The 26,855-nt window shown below is 36.2% G+C and overlaps 2 protein-coding genes across 3 annotated transcripts; both read right to left on the reverse strand.

Annotated features, from left to right (window-relative positions):
- Window positions 1-602: 602 nt before the first annotated feature.
- Window positions 603-26,855, reverse strand: LOC307168914 (sushi, von Willebrand factor type A, EGF and pentraxin domain-containing protein 1-like). Its single transcript, XM_079889220.1, is given in 37 exon segments — window positions 603-751; window positions 1,613-1,735; window positions 3,280-3,483; window positions 3,839-4,024; window positions 4,180-4,365; window positions 4,608-4,793; window positions 5,227-5,412; window positions 5,585-5,773; window positions 5,879-6,064; window positions 6,234-6,419; window positions 6,794-6,982; window positions 9,711-9,896; window positions 11,967-12,152; window positions 12,237-12,344; window positions 12,589-12,957; window positions 13,096-13,162; window positions 13,415-13,425; window positions 18,250-18,257; window positions 21,540-21,596; window positions 21,730-21,751; window positions 21,903-22,025; window positions 22,125-22,304; window positions 22,578-22,754; window positions 23,027-23,227; window positions 23,320-23,508; window positions 23,614-23,805; window positions 23,898-24,086; window positions 24,192-24,464; window positions 24,467-24,664; window positions 24,770-24,961; window positions 25,053-25,241; window positions 25,347-25,538; window positions 25,631-25,822; window positions 25,914-26,024; window positions 26,151-26,537; window positions 26,633-26,690; window positions 26,782-26,855. Coding segments are annotated over 37 exon segments (5,946 nt in total). The 5' UTR covers window positions 26,785-26,855; the 3' UTR covers window positions 603-686.
- Window positions 13,621-17,350, reverse strand: LOC307168643 (L-selectin-like). Of its 2 annotated transcripts, XM_079888777.1 has the most exons (9): window positions 17,208-17,313; window positions 16,714-16,777; window positions 16,258-16,623; window positions 16,011-16,118; window positions 15,610-15,798; window positions 15,320-15,499; window positions 14,146-14,223; window positions 14,012-14,033; window positions 13,718-13,911 (listed from the first exon to the last, which is right to left on the reverse strand). In XM_079888777.1, the coding sequence occupies exons 1-9, from the start codon at window positions 17,265-17,267 to the stop codon at window positions 13,836-13,838; spliced, it is 1,143 nt and encodes a 380-aa protein (XP_079744903.1). In that variant the 5' UTR covers window positions 17,268-17,313; the 3' UTR covers window positions 13,718-13,835. The 2 variants fall into 2 exon arrangements, with proteins under 2 accessions (XP_079744904.1, XP_079744903.1); XM_079888778.1 differs by lacking the exon at window positions 14,012-14,033 and having other exon boundaries at window positions 13,621-13,911; window positions 14,135-14,223; window positions 17,208-17,350.

Here is a 26,855-nt window from a genome sequence, read left to right on the forward strand (position 1 = left end):
AAATATATAACAATTACAAATGATCCATGAGTGTTTTAATTTTTATAATCTTAACATTATTCACCTCAGAATGCTATGTCATTTTAGTTTACCATCACGGTTCATTGTAAGGTTGTTGAATATGGTGTGATGTCATTGCCACAGAATCTATTTTTTTTTTATCACATTGATTTTTAGTAATGGAATCATTTACATGTAAAGATAGAAATTAAGAAGCTTAACTGTCCCACTTTACCCATTGTCCCACTTTGCCAGTATTCACCCTACATTTAAGTGAACATAGTGTGAATTTTTTTTATGGAAGTAGCCTATAAAACTCTTAGCTGTTAGGCATAGTGCCCAGAGGCAGCACGTCCTGGCCTGGGTGTCTGATCTGGGCAGCACGTCCAGCGTGAGGCTATATGAAACAGTGGGTGTGTGAGTGAGTGGACAACAGGGTGTTTCTGGCAGTGTTTATACTGTCTCTCACATACTTAGTGAGGGTGCCACACAGACACTAAGAAATGAACTCACTAACACTAACTAATATTACATTCTTAACAATGCTGGAAACAAAAAAATATTCTTTTATAGTGTGCAAATGACTCTTTCAAACACCAATTCTAATCAAATATTAATTTATTTCAAGCACAAAACAACATGGAAAATATTGGTCCCTTTACTCCGAATTTGAGTAAATGCGTCTTTTAATTGAATTCAAATGCTGGGTTCAAATCCCCTTCCCAAGAAGAGTCATTCAGACGGTAATGAGCTGCAGTGGAGAAGAAAAAGTGTGTTAAGTTAGGCTACTGTTACAACTGACACAAGTTAAAGGGTAAGTTCACCCAAAAATGAAAATTCTGTCATCATTTACTAACCCTCAAGTTGTTCCAAACCCGTATGACTTTCTTCTGCAGAACACAAAAGAAGATATTTTGAGAAAGGTTGGTAATCAAACCGTTTTGTTTACGGTTTATGTTTATGCATCTTGTGTTTTAAAGAGCAAAAACACATTCATCCCCTGAGTGAACAGTGATCATCCCCTTATGCCTGTCACTCAGAAGTAAAAAACAATGTTGTCAAATTGGGCAGATAATGAACCTTAAACGCGTCTTGTCATCCAGGTGGATGAAAGATGCACATTTGTGTATTTACCAAAAATGTCTATCTGGTAATGTTATGGTAATTTAACAGGTTTAATGTGTGAAAGGGGTTATTGACTATACTGTATGGACCAACAAAATAAAACTAAGACCTATACAAAACATACATATTTTTTGTTCCGCAGTAGAAAGAAAGTCATACAGGTTTGGAACATGGTTTGGAATGGCATGAGTTCGTAGTCCAAGTATTGGTCCTTGTTGCATTACCAACACACATCATACAATACTTATAATACTTATTACAATAACCTAAGATAAATTGACTTACTAAAGCTAAACATACAACCTTGCAAGCACGAAAGAATCAAATATAACAATGAAAGACTTGAGGCATTTGTCAAATACCAACCAAATAATGTTCTTATCAAATGCTATTAAATTACACCTTTTAATTGATTAAAGCTTTTTAAAAAAGGTTATGCCAACAGTGGAATGGGATTTAAAAAAATAATAATAATACTTTTTTTTACCCTTTTTGGTGAGTTGGCGCATCAACAAAAACATTAGTCCTCCAAGCAAAAGTAGTCCAGCTGAAGAAGCAACTCCCACAGCTGCATACATTAGCATGCCGGCACTCACTGACATCTCCTGTACTGAAAGCACATACTAAATTTGTTATAATGCAGAGATTCTTTTTTGACACCCGAACTCCTTTGACATTAAATATTTATTTAAAGTGCCCACTGAAATTTTAACTTAACAACACATGTGCATGTTTGCGTTCTCTGAGGTTGATGGTTCTGAGGTTCAACTCATGAACCCCCTGCAGTTCCCTCATTAACTGGCGCCAGGGGTTCACAAATCCAAGTTTCAGAAACCCTGACTGCATTTAACTCCACTTTTAGACATACACTCACACGCTTCTCTATGCACTTCCCCACGGGGGAATCCCCACTGCCATTTTAAAGTGTGTTTAACTTGGTCAAGTGGACGAGGGAAGTTTTTTTGGACAGACCCCTCGATTTTGACAGAGGGAGCGAGTCTACTCAATATGTATAGATCCATAGACCACAATGCAAGATAATTGTGACGTCCCAGCAGGTCGCGAGTGGTACAGGTAAGTTATGTCATCACTTTGGAGGCCAAAATACATTTGAGCACTTTAGCACTTTTGAATGGGGGTTTGGTTAAAATAGGGTTTGTGGTGAACACAAGCTCAAGACACTTTCACGTTTTATTCTACAACATAAAATACATAAATATTACCCCACTCATGATTTTTTTCAAGTTTATACCCCACTCGCCGAACAGGTAAACTCAGCTCATTATGCTTATAATTGTGCTCTTATAAACTATTCTAACTCAAACGTTCTGGAAAACTGATTTTAGATAAAAACTGAAAGAGTTGTCGGAAGCTTAGTGATGGTGACGTTGAATTTGTGTGACTGTGCTGCAGTTCGTTTATGGCCTACCTTTAGCTTTTTACTTCTGGCGACTGCATTTAGGCTTCAAAATTCATGAAAGTATAGTGTTCATCTGTGATAATTATCTTCATGGACAAAACATGCATCATATCAAGTATCATAATCTTTTGTTGATCTTGAGCTTGTTTTTAGCGATAGTCAAATAGCCTATGGGAAAATCCTATTGTTTTTTTCTCAAAGTTTGTCTTTTTTACCCCACCCCACACAATCTAGTGTATGATATTGGAGTTATTTAATATTTGTAGCTTAAGCTGACTGTTTTTTACACAGTTATAGTTTATTGTATTGTTTTCATTTGTGAATTATTTTATTTATTTATTTAATATACATTTATTAATATAGTAATATTTAATATTTTAACAGCCCAAGCATACATACAGGCCTATAGAATGGAGTTTCAACAAATTTATAAGGAAAAAACCCTATAAATTTAAACACACTCCCAGTTCCGCCAGTAGTAGGCACTCATGCAACGTAAGCAATGATGCACATCCGAGTGAACGAGACGGAGGAAAGTTAGCGAGGGAAGGGCATAAAAAATTGGACTTAAACGAGGCCCCTGTCATAATGTTTTAACGGCCTTCCAGTGTAATTATTCATTCTGCATTTTGTAATGTAATATGTAATGCTAGTGATAGTTATGTGCATGCAGTACTATTTTTCTACAGAATTAATGCACCAAAAAAAGATGGGTTAGGAGGAGTTGGCCTTACCAACACAACTGGGTGGAGAGTTGGTCCAGTACCCTTTGGAGGTGCAGATGAGCTGACTGGTTCCATTGAGCTTATGGCTCTTAGCACACTGGAAAAAACACTGAGATCCAAAGCTGTAGTTTCCATGTGGGTGAGAGCAGTTCATTGAAGGTAGAGGTCCCAGCTCAGGAAGTTCAGAGAATGAGAGGAGCTCACAACGAACAGCTGCCATTTAAAAGATAAACGATAGCAAAGCATTTAGTGATTCATGTTTTTCATGTCCCAGTATTGTAACTTATATCAGTTTTAAATGATATGGCCTGATCATTTATATTCATCAGTGTTTAACAGGGGAAGCCTAGCTAACAATCTTTGGTTCCCAGAATACTCTGGGAATGTAAATTTTTTGGTTTGCTTATGTAGTTCTTATTCGATTTTCAGAAAAAGAAATCTCCCTGCAACTTTATGAGAATGTTAGTTAGTGGTTACAAAAATAGAACCTAAAGAGAATGTTCTTTAATGTTAAGAATGGAAAAATCAACCAAATGGGAACATTCCATTTTTGTCAAGAGGTAGATACCAGTGCAAGAGGGCATCTCCTGACTCCAGTTCCCAGAAGCAGAGCACTTCATGCCTGGCTCTCCTGTAGTTTCAAATCCAGCCTTACATCCCAAGAAGCACTGTGAGCCGTAGCTAAACAGGGAGTGAGGATGAGAACAATTCATCCAGCCATTTTCTGGAGCGGTCAAAGGGGGGCACTGTTGAGCTATGGACAATAATAAATAAATGTCAACATACATTATAATCAGCTGCCTTGGGTCATAAACTTCATGACATGAAGTTTTAGATCAAGTTGGTTAGTTAGGACACATCATGATTCATGATGCCTGATGTGAAATAGGAAGACCCAAAAGTGATTACCCAAGCAGAAGGGTGGGGTGTCTGTCCACTTCCCCATCTCCAAGCACTCCATTCGGGGTGTGCCATGCAGTTTGAAGCCTGCCTGACACCTCACTTCACACACTGTACCGAAGCTGAACTGCCCGTGAGGATGCGTGCAGGTTACAGTACCATGAGAGGGGTCGATTAAGAGGCTGCACTGCCGTGCTATTGGACAGAATCAAAAGATATATGATAAAGCCTTACTGTCCATGACTTTATAGTAAATTGAAGATGTCAGTGCTACATTTTTGTTCTTTATTTATGATAGGACAAGACTGGAGAAGGTGGCAATACAAATAAGTTATCAATTGTCTGTTTTGTCAGATCTAATACTCTTGGAGGTACAATTTCCTCCCTCAATAACCTTCCTATTTAACCATCACAGAGTATCAAGAGTGTTTTCTAACCTTGACAAACAGGAAGGTATTGGCTCCATTTCCCTTTTGATGTGCAGTAAGTGGAATTACTTCCATTCAGAGTAAATCCAGCTACACACTCCAGCCAGCACAAAGAGCCATAGCTGAAGTTCTCCAAGCGGTCCTGGCACCGCACAATGCCATGCTGAAAAGACTCCAGAGCATCACATCTTATAACTGAAAAGAGTATAAAACGGCATGAGAGCATGTTTATGCTGATGGAATTATTTAATCATTGTGAATGTGTGGTGTTGCTCTGTTGATGACTTTTGTAATAAGCTGCAATAGGACAATATATATTTTGGTTTAATCCATTTGGATTTATTAGCAAATCAAACACAGATTTGTATGGTTGTCCTGTAATAACAATTTATAGAAGCCATCGAGGAATGTAGGGTTAATGAACTATATATTATATTTTATCTTTACAAATAATAATAATTGGTGTTTTATTTAGGCCTATATCACCGAGCCCCAACAGTTACATTTCCATAAATAAAACACACACACACACACACACACAAACTTTAGCAAGTTTAAATGGATTTAAAATTTAAGGATTTAAAATGAAGAATTAATGTATTTTTTATTGGAATAGATTTAAACCTACCTTCACATTCAGGCGTTGGTGCTGACCAGTTGCCGTCACTCAAACAGGTGAGTCTGGCTTCTCCTCTTAGTGCGTATCCCTCCTCACAAGTAGCATTGCAAGAAGAACGAAAAGAGAACTTTCCCAATGGATCAGCACAGGTCAGGTGACTCTGTGCAGGGGCCACAAGAGGGTCACAAGCCACAGCTTAAATTTTAAATGAGATAATAAAATATATTTAATATATGATGGGAAGGAACCCCTAAAAGGTTCTATATATGAAGCGCCTGATAGAAACTTTTCTTCTAAGAGTGAATATTATTTAATCAGTAGTTTAATGGTATTAGGTAAACAAGAATTATATGAACTGTTGCCAAACCTGTACAAATAGGTGTACTGTGTGTCCAGAGCCCAGTATGGTCACAGAGAGTGGAATCTGCACCTTTAAGCACAAAACCCTCTTCACACTTGAACTCACAGCTGGAGTTATAGCTATTGTTGGAGAGGGGGTGTGTGCAGCTCATACTTCCATAATTTGGTGCATTAGAGAAAGGTGGACACTGTATAGCTGTGGGAAAATCAGAAACTCATTAAGTGAATCTGTTGGACCTATGGCATAAACTGAAATTATGCGTATAAATATATGAGTGTGTGTGTTTAAGAAGCAGGTTACCATTGCAAACAGGCAGGATGTGACTCCAGTTCCCATGTGCGGTACAGTGAGTTACATTTGTACCATTGCGCACAAAACCTAAGTCACATTTTACCCAACAAGTGGAGCCATAAGCAAACTCCTCCACAGGATCATAAGATTGCAGGGAGCCATGTGGGCTGGGCTTCAGTGGGTCACACTTTACAACTGCCAAAAACAAAACAGGCAAGACAGATTGTAGACTCAAAAGAGTCTGTGGGAGTGTAAAAGAGCATAGTTTATGACTCTTTTTTTGCAGTACACTAACAGTTAAGAGCATAATGGATTCAATAACTTTCTATGACACTGAGAAATCATGTATGCTTCAAAATCCCACCTTCACATGCAGGTGTGGCGGCTGACCAGTTGCCGTCACTCAGACAGGTGAGTGTGGCTTTTCCTCTAAGTTTGTATCCCTCATCACAGGAAACATTGCAAGAAGAACTAAAAGAGAAGTTTCCGAATGGATCATCACATGTCAGATGACTCTTTGCAGGGGCCAGAATGGGATTACAGGTCACCACTGCAACAAATGCATAACACATCGATTAAATTATTAACCATGTCTGTTCAAACGCACAAACACCTTAATCACCTCTTTTCTTTATAACACTTACTGTGTTATTTTTTACAGAAAGTGCACTCCAGGGTGCGTTTTAGCAGTGTTACATAACATTAAAATGTTTCACAAGAACGAAAAGGAAGGGCACTATTGTGAAAAGGAAGTGCACAACCTTTGCTTTCAGCACTTTTTGAACTATTAAAAACTTTTGGGTTTTTAGATCATATTTTTTCCCAACATGTAGCTTTTGTTAAATCATGTCAACATGCATATTCAGCGCACTTGTATGAACCAGCAACTGATTCATTGAGGAATGTTCTGCAGATGTGCTGTACCTGTGCAGGTGGGGGTTTTGTGTGTCCAGTGCCCAGTGTGGTCACACTGAGTTGTATTTGAGCCTTCGAGCACAAATCCCTCCTCACACTTGAACTCACAGCTAGAGTTGAAGCTATTGATGGAAAGGGGATGAGTGCAGTTCATACTCCAACCACCAGGGGCATCAATGATCGGCAGACACTGGACAACTGTAAGGGTAATGTCATTTTAAACAAGTAAACACATCAGAAATTGAATATAATAATAAGGCTATACTTATTTTTATTACCTACACTGAGAAAAAAATGGAAAACAATTTTCATTCAGAAATTTCTAGTAACAAATAATTACAAAGAGACAGCAAAATTACGGACTGAATGAAACGTGACTTTTGGAAGTAAAGATCGAAATAGTATTTTCTTGTTAAACGGGCGTACTCCAATAATCTTTGTATTTTTTACAACTTTGAAAAAAGCATTTATTTTTTAATTTTTTTTACTGTGCACTATCAAGCTATAAGCAGAGGTGGACAGTAACAAAGTACATTTACTTGAGTATTGTCCTTAAGTACACTTTTGGCGCTTTTCCACTGCATGGTAAGGTACGGTTCGGTACGGCACGGCACGCTTTGGCGCTTTTCCACTGCATGGTACGGTACGGCTCGGCTCGGTACGGCTCACTTATGGCGCATTTCCACTGCATGGTACGGTACGGTACGGTACGGCTCGCTTTGGCTCGCTTTAAATGGTACCACCTCTGTTGAGGTTCCAAGCGTACCGTACCGATACTAAAATGTGACGTGAAAACACTGAAGATCACTGATTGGTCAGACAGAATCGTCACTACCAGTGTCATTGTATTTGCGACACGAGACCATGCACGAGACAAACCCGCTAGATTTAAATAGCCAGTAGACAACAGCCAACGCTGTAGTTTCTTGCAGTTAAAAAGTTTCTTGCAAACCCAAAATATTTAATATTCAATTATTTTAATGATCACAATTAAAGTTTTTTCAATTTTATTAAATTGAACAAGCGCAAAATTCAGCAATCAAATATTCAAAAAGACTTAATAATAATGTTATTTCTCTCTATAGGCGCGTTTACTACGAATATGGCGATCGTCAACTTCATCTTTGCCAGACACTGACAGAAAACACTATTTTATAAATAAAAATCAATGCACGCGTCCCCGGATTTACAAATGCACATCTTGCTTGTTGCACGCACATTATGTCGAAATAACGAGATATTATGTTGAAATAACATTATTATTAAGTCTTTTTGAATATTTGATTGAATGCTGAATTTTGCGCTTGTTCAATTTAATAAAATTATGCCTATATATAGCCTATATATATATACTATTAATAAATGAGCAAAACTTGGCCACACAATATTTAATATTCAATTATTTTAATGATCACAATTAAAGTTGTAATTTTATTAAAACGCGTGCACTGATTTTTATTTATAAAATAGTGTTTTCTGTTAGTGTCTGTGCATGGCAAAGATGAAGTTGACGATCGCCATATTCGTAGTAAACGCGCCTATAGAGAGAAATGCACATAATGGATTACATAAGAGAGTAGCCTATTTCTTTTTGTTTTGAATTATTTCGTTTAAAGACATTTCAAGCTTTGTGTATTTGAGGATGAGATGCGCTCCAGTTAACGTACAATGCAAGTGACCGCTCGGGCGCCTCAATGATTAAATTGTCTATTTTGCCTCTTATTTATTCAATCCAGGCAAATGTTTGATGAAAAAATTATTAAAATTAAGATACAATTTATACAAAACGAAATTCACTTTAAAGAAAGGCTTTCTACAAAATAAAACTTAATGAAGTGGTCAAAATTATGTCCGACTCGCTCCATGTCTCTCTACTCTGCTGTTCACTTTTCATAATCAACATAGGCAGATGGAAAAAAATAACATAACATTAACTAAATGCGCTTTTTTTAATGGCAGTAGGCTAGTTTAAAACAGTACATTAGGCCTAGACCCTCTATTTGTAAAGATTGCTGCACATTAATTTAATTCTGAATTTTGCACACACAAGTTGAAAGGCATTTGTTCAAATCAAGTTCACGGATAATTGTGCGTGCATTTATTAATCATTATGATACTAAAATCATAACAAAGTAGGCTATGCTATGTACAAAAAATAAGATGAGCCCAGAATATGAACGCAACGTTTAATTACACGTTAAGAATTTTCCTTCCATATAGTAAACCATTATAAGAACGTTTAATTTAATTTAAAAACATCCACATGCCGAGAATCAAGAGCACTATCTGTGTTGTGCGTTTGAAATGTGGCGCGTTTACGATGATGTCATGGCAGTAGAGGCGGCAACTATAACGATCAGTCCCACCCAGTTTGAAGCGGTACTAACTGCAATGGAAAAGCAACCGAGCTAAAGCGAACCGAACCGTGCCGTACCGAGTCGAGTCGTACCACGCAGTGGAAAAGCGAAGCGAGCCGAACCGTTCCGCGCCGAGTCGAACCGTACCGAGCCGACCCGTGCCGTACCATGCAGTGGAAAAGCGCCATTTATGAGTATCTGTAGCCTACTTAAGTACACTTTTTGAGTATCTGTACTTTACTTTTTAAACTTTAACTTCACTACATTTGAAAGACAAATATTGTACTTTTTACTCCACTACAATTCTGTCAAGGTCCTTGAGTAGAAAGTAACATCCATCAGGGGATGATTTTGGTTGCAGGGGTTGCATTTTGGTTGGAAATGAAAGTCGTTTTGACGTCAGAACCAGACAAAACAAGCAAGACAGATTGTAGACTCAAAAGAGTCTGTGGGAGTGTAAAAGAGCATAGTTTATGACTCTTTTTTTGCAGTACACTAACAGTTAAGAGCATAATGGATTCAATAACTTTCTATGACACTGAGAAATCATGTATGCTTCAAAATCCCACCTTCACATGCAGGTGTGGCGGCTGACCAGTTGCCGTCACTCAGACAGGTGAGTGTGGCTTTTCCTCTAAGTTTGTATCCCTCATCACAGGAAACACTGCAAGAAGAACTAAAAGAGAAGTTTCCGAATGGATCATCACATGTCAGATGACTCTTTGCAGGGGCCAGAATGGGATTACAGGTCACCACTGCAACAAATGCATAACACATCGATTAAATTATTAACCATGTCTGCTCAAACGCACAAACACCTTAATCACCTCTTTTCTTTATAACACTGTTACTGTGTTATTTTTTACATAAAGTGCACTCCAGGGTGCGTCTTAGCAGTGTTACATAACATTAAAATGTTTCACAAGAACGAAAAGGAAGGGCACTATTGTGAAAAGGAAGTGCACAACCTTTGCTTTCAGCACTTTTTGAACTATTAAAAACTTTTGGGTTTTTAGATAATATTTTTTCCCAACATGTAGCTTTTGTTAAATCATGTCAACATGCATATTCAGCTATAAGTAGAGGTGGACAGTAACAAAGTACATTTACTTGAGTACTGTACTTAAGTACACTTTTTGAGTATCTGTACTTTACTTTTTAAACTTCACTACTTTGAAAGACAAATATAATACTTTTTACTCCACTACATTTCTGTCAAGGTCCTTGAGTAGAAATTAGTAACTTCAGTTAGGGGATGATTTTGGTTGCAGGGGTTGCATTTTGGTTGGAAATGAAAGTCATTTTGACGTCAGAAACCAACGTCGTATTGAAGTCAGTTTGACGTCAATATCCTACGTCGGACAGAAGTTGGATTTTGGTGTGAAATGAAAGTCGGGTAGAACCTGACTGACATTTGGTTTCTGTTGTCAACCCGATTTTCATTTTCAACGTTGGGTTTGGTTTTCTAAATGCGAATTTTGTCATTGTTTTGAAGCACACTAGCTTATAGATAACAGTAAGGCTAACATATTCATACTTAAAGACAAAAAACTTTAAACAGGGCACTATTTGAGGGAACAGCCATTTGGGTGTCCGAAACCATTGTGGACGTTATTGAGTGCACTTATTTTATCTCACATTCAATCCCACTACTGGAACTGTGTTCTAGAAATACATTGATATTGATATGAGGGTAGGTAGGCAGGCATAGGTTCAGAGTCATAAGGTACTGTAAGTATTACATATAGGGTACAACAATGCAATAATAATAAAACAATGCATTGACATTGTTGGATTACATATTTTATTAAATGTTTAATTTAGTTTGCAACAGTAAAAGTTGAGTATATTGAAGTTAGCATTTTAAGGTTAGGTTAGGATAATGGTATCAACAGTTCCTACCAGCCCTGTTTTCTCTATTGTGTTTTAAATGAGTCTTTAATGGCTCTAGCCAGTAGCTCCAAGACGCACCCTTTGTCTTAAATGGCTCTGGGATGGCCCGTGGAACCAGAGTTTCCTGGCCAGTATCAGCATTTGAATAGGTATGCTGATTAAATTGATACTGGTAAACACGCTGGGGTCTGGGGCGGGTTCCTTAACCTGTATACCTAATTTGCATGCTTTGTTCAACCTCATTGTAAATCCCTCCCCCTAAATGTCTATAAATTTGCAAGGCAGCTCTCTTGAGTTAGTCTTGATGATGATGATGAACTACAGACTACTTGGAAGAATAAATCTCTTCTGCTTATAAGATCCATCTCAAGTCTCCTGGTCTCTGCTTTGAAGAAAGAAAAACTTTACAACAACATTTACTTTTGATAGTTAAGTACTTTTAAAAATGAGTACTTCTGTACTTTTACTTAATTGTAAGGTCTTTACAACTTTTACTTGTAACGGAGTAATATTTGGATAAACATCTGTACTTTCACTCAAGTAAGGAAGTTGTGTACTTTGTCCACCTCTGGCTATAAGGCCCATTTACCTCAAGAACAATAAATAAAGAAAACGAAAACTTGCATCCACCAGTGGATGATATTGTTCTCTAAGCGCGTGCTGCAGTTTTGTTGTCTGACGATTTAAATGCTCGATCTCTTTAAAGCAGAATGGATTCTGATTGGGTGTTTTTATCGTTCATCGACTGGACAAAAATCATTTTGACTGTGATTCCAATGATATCGTTTCTCTGTGCCGTTATTGATATAGTTGTGATATGGTTGTGATATAATAGCTCTGCTATTCTTTTATATTTAGAACGATTTATGTTTATCGTTATTGTCCTTGGTGTGAACTCATAATTGGCATTGGCAATGTATTCTGTTCCATACCCTGACAAACAGGAAGTGCGTTATCCCAGTGCCCAGATGCCAGGCAGCGTAGCCTTTGTTCCCCCTCCAGCTTGAACCCTGTGGCACATTGGAACTGGCATGACGAGTTAAAATAAAATGCTCCAAAGTCACCGTCACACTTCACAAAACCGTGCTGTGGACTTTTAACTGGCCAGCACTGGACAACTGCAAAAGTAAAAATGATAACTTAGTGACAAAATGCACAAACACACAATGAAGATATTTGAACTTGAATGGGTTCTACAGAACCTTCCTCACAGCGCGGGCCCATAAAACCGGGGTCGCATTGACATTTGTAGTTCCCAATAGTCTCCACGCACTCCGCGTTCTTACTGCAGGATTTATCTGAACAAGAGGCTACACAGAAAAATCAGGTGTAATGACAACAAATGAGTGCTGAGGTTTCAATCAGAAATGGATACATTATACACTTATTTTAGAGCATCTATAATGTGCATTAAATAGCAAATAATTATCTCTTCAGACAAACTGCATATTCATACAAAGGATTTGATCTGATTGAGCAGCTTTATATAATTTGAATTAATTTTTAAAATAATCTCAACTTAAATCAATATTTCATGTTATCAAGTGTGTTTACCTAAATAACAGAGAGCTGCTTTCTTTTTGCTGCACCTCTCATCATTCCACTTGGCTGTGTCTTTTTGCCTCTTAATGTAGATCTCTACACAGTCTTCTCCAGTTCCCTGGTTATTCGGTTCATTTTTCGCCCAGTTTGCTGCTTCAGGGACCAAGCGCTTTTTGGTCCCAACCCACGTCCATTGGCCTTCAATCTTCCTAATGCCAATCCAGTAGTATGTCGGATGTAAGGGTAGAATTTGGTTAAGGTATGCAACTTCTGCCTGGTTTTGGATGGCCACCATATCAGTGAAATTCTTTTGACACCACTGACGAGCTTTTGTCCAGTCCACATCAGTGTCTATGTTGTAATGGTATGTCCAGGCCTTGACTGATAAACACATTTGTGTTGCATTAAAATGTAGTTTATATACAACGTTTTAATTTGCTATTTTGTTAAATTTACTTTGAAACTTTGTAGTTTATTTAAGAAACATGTTGATTAGAAATAGATTAAATGAGAACATACCATTATAAATTCCAGTTATAAGGACAAGACATCCAGAAAATAGTCTAATATTCACCAACAAAACCATCTGAAGGATGTGAGAAATGCATATGTGTTTATTAAGACACTATTTGTGTTCTCATTTATGCATGTCATCAAACCAAAGGGTCTTGAGATCCAAATGCTAATGATTATTTTATCTGCTATATTTTATTTTTTTACTTTTTGGGGTATGAATATAAAAATATTACTCTAAAAAGCATTTGGACCCTTTGGTTTGATGAAATGCAAAAATACTCTACATATATATAAATAAAGTAAAGCAGAATGTTCATCTTACCTTTTCTGCAACTATGCAGTTTCATTTATTCTGAGAGGAAATCTGCGAGGACCTTCACAGTTTAATGCTTACGAAATTGCTGGCAAATATGATTTGCCAGTATTCAGACAGTTGCAATTGCATGAGAACTAAGTGATGGGAAATTGTGTAATAGTGCTGCCATTGAAGGAATAGTTACAGCACAACAGTGTATACACTGCTATTCTTATTAAATAGTTTTAATGTCATTCTATAGCTCACACTGAATAATGTTTTTTTTTTTAGAGCTATACATCAAGCATTTTTGAGCAAAAGATAACAATGGGATAATTGACTTTATTTATTTTTGTTCACATACAAAGTATCAAAAATAAGAATGAACTGAAGAAGATTTGACAATTTAAAAAAAATCTAACATCAATCCAGTTATTGTCAGACATCTTTATGCTGAACATAGAGGTCCATCAAGTGGTGTGTGTTCAGCTTCAAATGCTGGATTCAGCATTTCCTGTTGAGTTCTGCAAGAAAACATGGTGGAGTAATATTTATGGTTAATTGTAATCTAAATCATCTAAATCAGTGAAACTGGCTAGAAAATTTAAAGTAAACACAATTTACCTCAATCTCGCTGCCTTTTTATCTACAACCAAATTTAAAAAGGAAAAAGGAAACATTTAAAAATATATTTTTCTCTTTGGAATAATTTTTTTTAAATATTTGATAAATCCTTCAAAACTTCACACTATACTCACTCTTTCTGCAACAAAAACAGCCGCAAAACACTGAGATGACAACAGATGCCAAAAGAGCAATTTGAAAATGGACAAGATCTGAGGAAAAATATAACAAGATTCTAAGTATTCTTTTTATATAAAAATTTAAAAACAACAGTTGATTCATTTTTTTTGTTCCCTGACATTTCTTCCCTTTAAAAATAATAGAGTTAAGATTATGCATTTGGAAAGGATTCATTTTATTAAGGAAAGAGCATGTTTTCTTGAGCATGTGGGAGTCATTTACTAATTTGATGGGCAAATTTCCAGATTGTGTAAGTGCATCTCAGTTGCTGTAATACTTGTACTCAGATCTCTTCTTTTGTTGTTGTCATTGTTTGTTTGTTTTATTGTTTGATTTTGTTTGTTTGTTTTATTGTCCTTATTATGTTTGTGTGTAAATAAATAAATAATTGGTTCATTTAATCATATTTTTGACCATTGGGTTCATACATCATATAGAATAATGTTCATTAAAACCTCAAAATATTTTAAATGTAACGGGTGGTTTTTGAAAGAGAAATTGTTTGTGTGAATGATTCAGAATTAAATCAGTTATGTATTCAGATTCTAAATATATTATTATAAGTATTAAATAAATATGAAAACATACTCTAATGGGGTTGAAATAGAGGCTTAGGGTAAAAACAAAGGTTCCTTGTTGCCATTGATGTTCCATAAAGAACCTTTAACATCCATTGAACCCTTCCATTACACAAAAGATGCTTTAAAAGGTTCTTCAGATTATTAAAATGTCCTTCACGCTAAGAGAAAATGGTTCATGTAAGAACTTTGACAGAAATGATCTTTGGGAAACCAAAAAATGGATGGCATTGCAGCAAAAAAAAAAAAAAAAAAAAAAAAAAAAAAGCCTTTTGGAACTTTTTTTTTTAATGAGTTTAGTAACAATAATAAAAAAAAAGTGGTTATTTCCAAGGCTATACCATCTATATATAGGAATATAGATGGTTGGTAGGAATATAGACCCTGGTTGGTAGGGTGAATATTTCTAGGATATGATATTTTAAAATGAGTAAATAACCAATCCTTTTCAAATGAAATTGTTAGAAAAAAATTACACACTGTTAAGACCAACATGCTCTCATTATACCCCATATCTGTGGGGCACAACTGAAAAGTGCGAACTCCTTACTTGCACAGATCAATGGAAAGGAAGACTCCCACATGCCATCAGCTCTGCAGGTGAACTCAGTAAAGCCCAGAAGCAAACGTCCAGGTGGACACTGTACTCTACAGGTAGATCTGAAGCTGTCAAGTCCTTCAGTGCAGTTCATCATTCCACCACCAAACAAAAGAAGGGGGAAACACTCCACTGCAAGCGGAAGACAACTCAATCTTGCATGCATATATTGATATTGATATTGATATGAAGAGATATATCAGTGCAAACACAGAATCCTACTATTGAAATATATATTGTACCTGCTGCACATGAAGGTGGAGGTTCATTCCATGCACCTGATGAATTGCATTTGAGCTCAGCTGTGCCACTCAGCTTATAACCACCAGCACAGGAAAATTTACAGTTTGAGTTGAGGGAATGATTCCCATACAGACCGGAGCATTTCATCCAGCCATGCGGTGGTGCGGATAGTTGCTCACATGACACGACTGGAGAGAGAGACAGGGAGAGAGAAAAAAGAGTTTCATGTTTAAGGAATGTCGTAAGTAAAGATTTTCGTAATATAAACTATTCAGGATTTATATCCAGTTTTATCCATTTAACATTGTTTTTTTCCCCACTAATTTAAATTATAATATATTTCACTTCATAGATAGATATTTCACCACTTTACATTTGTTTAAATACTGTTTGTTCTGACCTGTTTCACACCGTGCCCCAGAGAAACCTGGCTTACATACACAGGTGAAGTTGTTGACTTGTTCTTTGCAGAGCTCATTATTACTGCATGAATTGTTTAGACATTGTGCTGAAAGAAAAAATATAGATTTATAAGAAACATCCTTTATGGACTGTTAATAACTCAATGTTTCTCTCACAGAGATGTCTTATAGCTAACTGGAAATAGATGAAACTGAAAAATTGAAAAACTAACTCAGAATCCTTACCTTTGTGACACACAGGATACTTTTTTTTACTGCAGCCGTCATCGTTCCACTTGCCATGGTTGACACCGCTGTACATTTCCACACATTTTTCATCAGTCAGAGCATTGTTGGGCTCTTTGTCTGCCCAGTTTTCATAGTTCACGATCTGTCCATTGGCAACCCACGTCCAATTGCCATTGATCTTTTTGAGACCAATCCAGAAGTAAGGACTTGAGGTTTTATTTTCCAAAAGTGTTTTAAGAAATTGTGTTACATTTTCATTGTGAATCACTACAATGTCTGTGTAATGTTTTTGACACCACTCCCGTGTCTCATTCCAGGTCATTATCGTGTTATCTGAGTGATACGTCCATCCTTCAACACTGACTGTAATGTTTGGTAATGAAAAGTTCAAGTTAAATCTGTTTCTCAAGTTTATTTTATTTTTCAAGGTTGATGCATGTAGAATACACTTACCCAGTATCAGCCAGAAAACTCCTATGTGCACAGATATAGCTCTAAGCTTCACAACACCTCCAGTCTAAACAATAAAAACAGCCACTTAATTCAATTCACCTTTATTTATATAGCGCTTTTTACAATACAGATTGATTCAAAGCAGCTTTACAGTGATAACAGGAAAATAATGCTGCAAAGTTTGTTTCTGCTGTACAGCAGATCTGAGAAAATAGCTTCATAGTCCAGCTTAAGTAAGTGATGTTCGGTGATGTTTCATTTTTTTTGTAAAAAAGTTATTAATTTAGTTCATTGTATATATAGTCGCTCTGGAGAAAACAATGATGTCATCGTCCAGCTCAGTTCAGTTCTCATATAATGGTGTCAATGCAGGCAGATCAAGCAAGCCAAAAGCCAAAGGCGACAAATTACGCATATAAATGCAGTTTAAAAAAAGGTTTTTATTAAACCAAAAAGCTTATAATAAAATGCAAAGACTCATATTAGATACATACCGTGGTCTTCTTTAGACTCCTTTCAACTGAATCACTTGTTGTTAGAGGAATTTTGTTCATAGTTGCTTTTCAACAGTCTGTTCTCACATAAAGTCTCTTTTGCTCTGTAAGCAAAGTGGGTTTTCCCACCATATATATCAGTCGTTCGCATTAAATTGCAGGATGTTTTCTTCTCAGGTTTGAGAGAATAAACATTACGTAACGAGAATAAAAGAATGCCACTTTCTAGAAACGACTGGTCATCTTTTATATGTTAATTTATCTTTTTATAAAATCATCTCATTGAATGGTGCTGAGATGAACATGATGATTAGATGATTTTGATAATCGAACAACAGACTTCATTTAAAAAAGAATTAAAATATTAAAATGAGGTACATTTCAAGAGACACTTTAACCACTGTAAAGTATAAACTAACTAAAAAATATATTATATAACAAACATACACTCCCTGATAATACGCAGCTTCAGGGAAGGACACAGTCACAGGAAACGACCAGATGAACATGACCCGGGTTATTTAAACAAAACCTTTCACTGCACTCACAATGCTATTGGGTTTATGCACTTAGGTGAGGAAAGATAAAGAGGTGCACTGACTTAAACTCCAACCTTTATTTAGGTGTTAAAGGGATAGTTCACCCTAAAATAAAAATTATGTCATCATTTACTCACCCTGGTGTTGTTCTAATGCCATAGCCTATGCCTTTCTTTCTTTTATGGACCACAAAAGGTGAATTGTTAAAATAATGTGAATCCATATAATAGTGAATACCGGCCAGCATATCACAGAATGATCCCATGTGACAAGTGCCATATTCCAAGTGTTCTAGGGGTATATGATAGGGTTTAGTGAAGAACAAACCAAAATGCAATATAGGCCTATTATTAAGTGAAATTCTTGAACATGGCCATTGGTCTTCTCTGCACGGCTGCACGATGTTCGTGAGACTATTAGCGTTGCAGTTTACTCCGAAAAAGAAAAAGCATAATCTACAATTTGTGAGAAATCAAAATTGACAAAAAAAAGTACACGTGTACTTTCATCACTGAGTAAAATATCACTGGGTCTCATGTAAGTCTTGACAGTTGAAAGATGTGAACACGATAACTTGTTACGACAAACACAACGGATATATTCATTTCAGAGAAGAAGATGCATGGGTTGTATTTCATGTTATGTTTTTGTTAATCTTGATTTCTCACAACTTGTTTGCTTTTTCTGGGCGAGATGGAGTGAACAGTGGTGTTAATAGTCTCACGAATGAGCACGTTGTGCTGCAGGCGTGCAGGGAAAGACCAGTGGGCAAGCCCTTACGAAAAAAAAGGATACTTCAAGTTCATTTTATGAAGTATACTTGAGTAATGTTCAAGTATATTTTTAAGTATACTTTATGTAGTAAGTATACTAATGTCAATATGTACTAGTAGTAAACTTGTAAGTGTACTATTTTAATACCGCTCGGGACTAAATTGGCCCACTTGAAGTATATAAAAGTATATGTTTAAGTGTACTATAAGTGTAACAGTAGTAAACTTTAAGTGCACAGCTAGTTCATAATTATGTTTCTCATTTGTACTGCAAGTGAACTTATGGGTATACTAGTAGTTTACTATTTTAATACTTGTAGCAACTTTGAAGTATACTCTCAGTAAACTACTAGTTTAGTAGTTTTATACTACAAGTTTACTGAGAGTACACTAAAAGAAAACTTTCTAGTATACTTGCGGTATAAAACTACTAAAACTAGTAGTTTACTGAGAGTACACTAAAAGAACAAAAAATAATATATAAATGGTAAACTATTAGTATGATGTTAAGTTCACTTAAAGAAAACTTTTAGTATAAAACTACTAAACAAGTAGTTTTCTTTTAATGTACTCTCAGTAAACTACTAGTTTAGTAGTTTTATACTACACGTTTTCTTTAAGTGAACTTAACATCATACTTATAGTTTACCATTTATATATTATTTTTGCTTTTAGTGTACCCTCAGTAAACTACTAGTTTAGTAGTTTTATACTACAAGTTTTCTTTAAATGAACTTAACATTATACTTATAGTTTACTATTTATATAAAAATTTTTGCAGTTGCAGTAGGCCTATACTACTATGTTCAAATGTTATTTTTTATACTTGAAAAATACCTTTAACTCTACTTTAATTTTAAAAACATTTTATTAGCTTGCATCCTTTTTATCAACAATTGAATGTCGGTAAGTTTCATAAAGAAAGGCAACATTTTAAACAAAATAGTTGAGAAAATCACATTTTTGTCAAAGACTAAACGCCTTGATCAGATTCAGAACGATGATCAAAACACAGATGGAGTAGGCTAGATCGAGTCCGACACCCCCACAGCTTCAGTCGTTTTCTCCTCATGGTTTACGCTTCATTTCATTTGGAAACATTAAGCAGTTTTGATTTACAAGCTGTTTAATGTTTGATGATCACATTATTTTACATTTGAGTGAGCAATCTTCTATCATATGTTTCAGCTTCTTCTTCTCCTGTATTTTGATCCGGAGATTCTGTACTAGAAGATGTGTCATAGCGCCCCCTACCGTATACCAGTGAAAACATGGGTAGCTGGAAAATTCAGGCAATGGTGGGGAAAAGTTGAATTAAAGTAAATTCCTATGTACACCAGTGGACTAAAATCCAGATACGCAGAATTAGAAACATATCTTTTTTATATAAATATTTTAATCAATATTTTCAAACAAAGTTTCATAAGACTGTATATGAAAAACAATGTAAAAAAGTATATTTAATAGGCTACTCGATCAAAAGAGTTAACACAACTACAAGCCAAGTATACTTTGAATAATTAAACTTTTAAGTATATCTCGATCAAAAGATTGAGTACAAGTATAGCCCAAATATACTTTGACTTTTCTCTCAGTATAAGTCAAGTACACTTAAAGTAAGTGTAATCAAGTATATTTTTGAGAAGTATATAAAATGTAGACTGAAAGTATGCTTTCTTCTTTTTAGTTGAAAAGTATACTAATAGAACAATTGAATAAACTTATTTTCCATGCTTATTTTATTTGCTCTATAAGCTCTTCCACTCGAAAGTTTGTTACTATATAAAGCTGAACATGTTAGGCTAGTTTATAAGACGGTGTGTAATATTATGTTTTTAAAAAAGTATTTAATAAGCTACTCAATCAAAATAGTAAACACAAGCACAAGCCAAGAATACTTAGAATACTTAATTATACTTTTAAGTATATCTCGATCAACAAGTATAGGCCAAATATACTTAGACTTTTCTGTCAGTATAAGTCAAGTATACTTAAGTGGAATTTGAAGTATATTTCTGAGAAGTACATAAAGTATATTTCTGAGAAGTATATAAAATGTAGACTGAAAGTATACTTTCTTATTTTTAGTTTAAAATAAGTATACTAATAGCACACTTGAATAAACTTCTTTTTCGTAAGGGAGGTCAAGAATTTTGTTAAATAATACATTACATTTCGGTTTGTTTTTTACCAAATTCTATCGTATACCCCAGAACACTTGGAATATACGGAATGGGATAATTCTGTGATACTTCTGCGTCTTTTTAAAAAAGATTGATGCTGCCATTATATGGACAAACGAGAGCGGGACATTTTAAGAACAGAAAGAAAAGCATGAGGTGAGTAAACAATGACTTATTTTTAATTTTATGGTGAACAATCTCTTTAAGATTAAAATATTCTGCTGATCATTCTACAAATGGAATGATCAATCACATTGAAAGTTTTTTTTATATATTTGATATTGTAAAATGATAATGCTTTATATGCTAATGATGTATGCTTTAGTGAAGATTTAGGCACTCATCTGAAAGAGGAAAAGGCATTTAAACACCCAAGTCATGATGTCAAGTAAATGTAAACCAACAAAGTTTGACTTTCAAATAGTTTAATTTGACCAATACTGTTTTGGAACAATAAATAGTACATAAAATAGTGTACATTAATAACATAAAAAATATTTAAACCATACAGAACAATATGTTCAGTCAAGTATATAATAAAAGCTTCCATTGGGAAGAAGAAATCAAATTCAATTGGGACTGTTGCCTGATAAAATGGTAATGGCCATCAGATTGAGTATAAAGAATTTCTTATCACATTAAAAGTGTCAAATCATTTGGAAATGAAATTACATGAATTTTCCTGTCCAGCGATGCAGCAGTGATAGATTCCTGTGAAAAGGAAGGTTGAATTAGTTTTTCAATGAATTGTTCACAAACTACATCACTATCATCACCAGCAATACTGGCTTTTATATGTGCACGAGGGATATATCCTCACCTTGTGTAGTTTGAGACTATATGAGACTGTCAACACTCTTATAAACCTGTGGTGGATCCTCAATATCCGAGGTACTAAAAATGAAAATAGACAAAAGCAGAGTTAAACAGGATTAAGTCTGGATAAGCCAAATGCCATACACTGATATATAACAAAAGTAATAATGTAAAAAAGAAGGATATAATTGCTAAATAATCCATATCTCACCTGTTCAGGTCAAACTTGTTAGCTGAAAACAAAAATACATAAATTAGCATTTTAGTTCATTTTGGGTATATTATTAAATAATTATATGGAAGAACATATTCTAGTCAACTATATGAAATATGGGATCATCGCATGTAGCAATTTAAAAAAACTCAGTAGGCTGTTTGACTCACCTTTACTCCTCAGTCTCTTCAGTATCCAGTAGACTAAGAACAGACTGGAGCTGCTGATAATACCAGCAACCCCAAGAGTCACTTCTGTCGCTTTGATAAGTGATGCAGAAGGATCAGGATGAGCTGAAAATACAGATAAAAAGAAAGCTGTAGAATGTCTTTCTCACTTCAACACTGAAATTACATATCTGCATCCCACAACAATCATTGTTAGCTGTTTACCTTGACACAATGCCACTTCCCCTGACCAGCTCCCATTGAGGTTGCACGTCATTATCTCATCACTGATAAGTTGGTGGCCGTCAAGACAACTGAAGGTGCAGAAGGTGCCGAAGATGAGATCCTCAGATGAGCAGTTCATATGCCCGTTGATTGGCTCAGGAAGTTGCGGACAGACCACTGCTACAGAGTTGAAAAAGATAAAGTGTTTTGCATGATAAAAATGCATACAATTTTTAAGTTCAATAAACTTGACTGTGTAAGTAATTTCAACTTAAATTACATTACACTGACTTAAAAAATGTGTTGAATCTCGTATGACTTAAAAAATAAAGTTTAAAATGGCTTAAATTATTTTGATGAGTTGAAGTAATGTAAAAACATATGCTGTCATGACTGTAATGTCTTTTTCTACAGTGTGTAAATCCACAAATGAGACAGGAGTTTGTTTATTACCTTCACAGTGAGGTGGTTGCTGACTCCACTTTGCCATTTTTGTACAGCTGATCTCTAAAGCCCCCTGGAGGAGGAATCCTTCTACACAATCAAAGCTGCATTTGCTCCCATAACTAAAGCTTGAAGTACAACTCAGCTCTCCATTGACAGGACTGCCAAGGGCTGGGCAGTGATGAACTGAGTGGTAAGAAGAAAAGTTTTTCCAATGAGTTTTTCTTTGTAAATATATATCTGATGTGTTTTGCCTTGCACAACATAAATTCCATTCATGTTTTCAGCTTAATAAATTATAAAGAAATGTTTAATTAAAACTAAGCAGTAATATTTACAACAACAAATAAAAATGACAAAAGCATAATATAATTACAAAAAATTAAACTAAAATTAAAACTACTAAAAATATATACAAATAAAAGCTATAAGAATACTAAAACAACACAGATCCCGACCCTTCTTACTTTCACAAGTGGGTTGTGAATCATTCCAGTGTCCTGTTGCTCCACAGAACAGTGAAGAGGAGCTGTTGTCTCGCAGCTTATATCCTTCTTCACATACAAACTCACAGGTGGATCCGTAGCTGAATCGGCCCAGCGGATGATTACACCGCATTTCACCTTCCTGTGGTTTGATCAGCTCTGGACATTGAACAACTGCAAAATGATTCAACCACATTTCAAAGAAAATTAGTTTAGGCAGTTTTGAACAGCATCTGTAAATGTTCTCTAGTGTAAATTAAACTCACGTTCACAGGTTGGTGGTTTGCTTGACCACTCTGTTGTAGAAGTGCATCTTGTTGTACTGGAGCCCTTTAGTTCATAACCCTCCTCACAGGAGTATTCACACTGAGAGTCATATGAAAAATTTGTAGTATCAGAGCACTGGATGGTAGCATGATCTGGTGGCATGACATCCTCTGGTTTGCATTTTACAACTGAAAAACAAAAAACAGGACCATCATTAAACTCTTGTGCCTAGTTTCAAAGAACTAAGAGCAGACCTGCAACTAAACTTTATGTAAAAACATGACCCTTCTTACTTTCACAAGTGGGTTGTGAATCATTCCAGTGTCCCGTTGCTCCACAGAACAGTGAAGAGGAGCTGTTGTCTCGCAGCTTATATCCTTCTTCACATACAAACTCACAGGTGGATCCGTAGCTGAATCGGCCCATTGGATCATTACACAGCATTTCACCTTCATGTGGTTTGATCAGCTCTGGACATTGAACAACTGCAAAAAGATTCACCGACATTTCAAAGAAAATTAGTTTAGGCAGTTTTGAACAGCATCTGTAAATGTTCTCTAGTGTAAATTAAACTCACGTTCACATGTTGGTGGTTTGCTTGACCACTCTGTTGTAGAAGTGCATCTTGTTGTACTGGAGCCCCTTAGTTCATAACCCTCCTCACAGAAGTATTCACAATGAGAGTCATATGATAAATCAGTAGGATCAGAGCACTGGATGGTAGCATGATCTGGTGGCGTGAGGTCCTCCGATTTGCATTTTACAACTGAAAAACAAAAAACAGGACCATCATTAAACTCTTGTGCCTAGTTTCAAAGAACTAAGAGCAGACCTGCAACTAAACTTTATGTAAAAACATGACCCTTCTTACTTTCACAAGTGGGTTGTGAATCATTCCAGTGTCCTGTTGCTCCACAGAACAGTGAAGAGGAGCTGTTGTCTCGCAGCTTATATCCTTCTTCACATACAAACTCACAGGTGGATCCGTAGCTGAATCGGCCCATTGGATCATTACACAGCATTTCACCTTCATGTGGTTTGATCAGCTCTGGACATTGAACAACTGCAAAAAGATTCACCGACATTTCAAAGAAAATTAGTTTAGGCAGTTTTGAACAGCATCTGTAATTGTTCTCTAGTGTAAATTAAACTCACGTTCACATGTTGGTGGTTTGCTTGACCACTCTGTTGTAGAAGTGCATCTTGTTGTACTGGAGCCCCTTAGTTCATAACCCTCCTCACAGAAGTATTCACACTGAGAGTCATATGATAAATCAGTAGGATCAGAGCACTGGATGGTAGCATGATCTGGTGGCGTGAGGTCCTCCGATTTGCATTTTACAACTGAAAAACAAAAAACAGGACCATCATTAAACTCTTGTGCCTAGTTTCAAAGAACTAAGAGCAGACCTGCAACTAAACTTTATGTAAAAACATGACCCTTCTTACTTTCACAAGTGGGTTGTGAATCATTCCAGTGTCCCGTTGCTCCACAGAACAGTGTAGAGGACCTGTTGTCTCGCAGCTTATATCTTTTTTCACATACAAACTCACAGGTGGATCCGTAGCTGAATCGGCCAATTGGATGATTACACCGCATTTCACCTTCCTGTGGTTTGATCAGCTCTGGACATTGAACAACTGCAAAAAGATTCACAGACATTTGAAAGATAATGAATTTTAGGAGTCTTGAACAGCATCTGTAATGTTCCCTAGTGTAAATTAAACTCACGTTCACAGGTTGGTGGTTTGCTTGACCACTCTGTTGTAGAAGTGCATCTTGTTGTACTGGAGCCCTTTAGTTCATAACCCTCCTCACAGAAGTATTCACACTGAGAGTCATATGAGAAATCGGTAGGATCAGAGCACTGGATGGTAGCATGATCTGGTGGCGTGAGGTCCTCCGATTTGCATTTTACAACTGAAAAAACAAAAACAGGACCATCATTAAACTCTTGTGCCTAGTTTCAAAGAACTAAGAGCAGACCTGCAACTAAACTTTATGTAAAAACATGACCCTTCTTACTTTCACAAGTGGGTTGTGAATCATTCCAGCGTCCCATTGCTCCACAGAACAGTGAAGAGGAGCTGTTGTCTCGCAGCTTATATCCTTCTTCACATACAAACTCACAGGTGGATCCGTAGCTGAATCGGCCCAGCGGATGATTACACCGCATTTCACCTTCCTGTGGTTTGATCAGCTCTGGACATTGAACAACTGCAAAATGATTCAACCACATTTCAAAGAAAATTAGTTTAGGCAGTTTTGAACAGCATCTGTAAATGTTCTCTAGTGTAAATTAAACTCACGTTCACATGTTGGTGGTTTGTTTGACCATTCTGTTGTAGAAGTGCATCTTGTTGTACTGGAGCCTTTTAGTTCATAACCCTCCTCACATGAGTATTCACACTGAGAGTCATATGAGAAATTTCCTTTGGGATGAAAGCACTGGACTCTAGCATGACCTGCTGGTGTGACTTCATTTGGTTTGCATTTTACAACTGAGAAGCAGAAAGACGGTAATATAATTAATTTTCACTTTTCAATGAAAACACAGATACAGTCAGCAGTATGTAGAGAATTATTACCCACCATGTTCACATCGTTCTCCATAGAATCCTTTAAAGCATGAGCATGTATGACTGTTTATGGTTTCTACACATTCTCCTTGACCACTAACACAAGAGTCATCCTTGCAGGACGCTGAGGGAGAAAATGTGCATAACTATTCATTAATGGTTGCATTTATACAACAAAAAACGCAGAATTACTCTTCTTTTTTCATTAGAAGATCTTACAACACCTTATAAACGCATAAATGCTACCTACCCGTGTAGCACAGTGCAGTCTTCTTCTTTAAGCAGGATTCATCATTCCATTTGCCTTCATCTTGCTGTCTTTTAATATATATTTCCACACAGTCTTCATTATTCCCTCCGTTATTGGGCTCCTTATCTGCCCAGTTCTCAGCTTCCTTGGTAAGTGTCTTGTTAGTTCCCACCCAGGTCCATCTGCCATCAATTTTACGAATGCCAATCCAGTAATATCCATCGACTTTTGGAAGGAAGTTGTTGAGGTGAGAGATCTCATCTTTGTTCTGGATGGCCACCATGTCAGTGTAGGTCTGCCTGCACCACTGTCTGGCGTGTTCCCAGTCCATTTTTAAGTGGGAGGAATGGTATGACCAGCCTTCAGAGCCTCTCCATATGTTTAGCACTGCGGAATTAAGCCATTGCAACTTTTAATGAACTATGTTTACAGGTTGTATTTACTCAGTAAAGTTTACATGCTAGAATGGTTTACTTTCTTACCTGAAGAAATAAGAACAAGGGAAGCAAAAAAGTGCAAAGGTACTTTGACGCAAACGCCCTGCAAAATTAAAGAACTATATCAATTGGATAAACATAAAATTAATTGACACTAAAATGACAGAAATGCATATTTTAAATGCTTTACTTACCATTGTCAGTGATGTACAGATATGAAATGGTCCTGTTGACTGTCGTCTCCTAGGTCTTCTGATTTGAGATTCTA

Source organism: Squalius cephalus (genome assembly GCF_949319135.1).
Source record: "Squalius cephalus genome assembly, chromosome: 12".
Lineage (NCBI taxonomy): Eukaryota > Metazoa > Chordata > Actinopteri > Cypriniformes > Leuciscidae > Squalius > Squalius cephalus.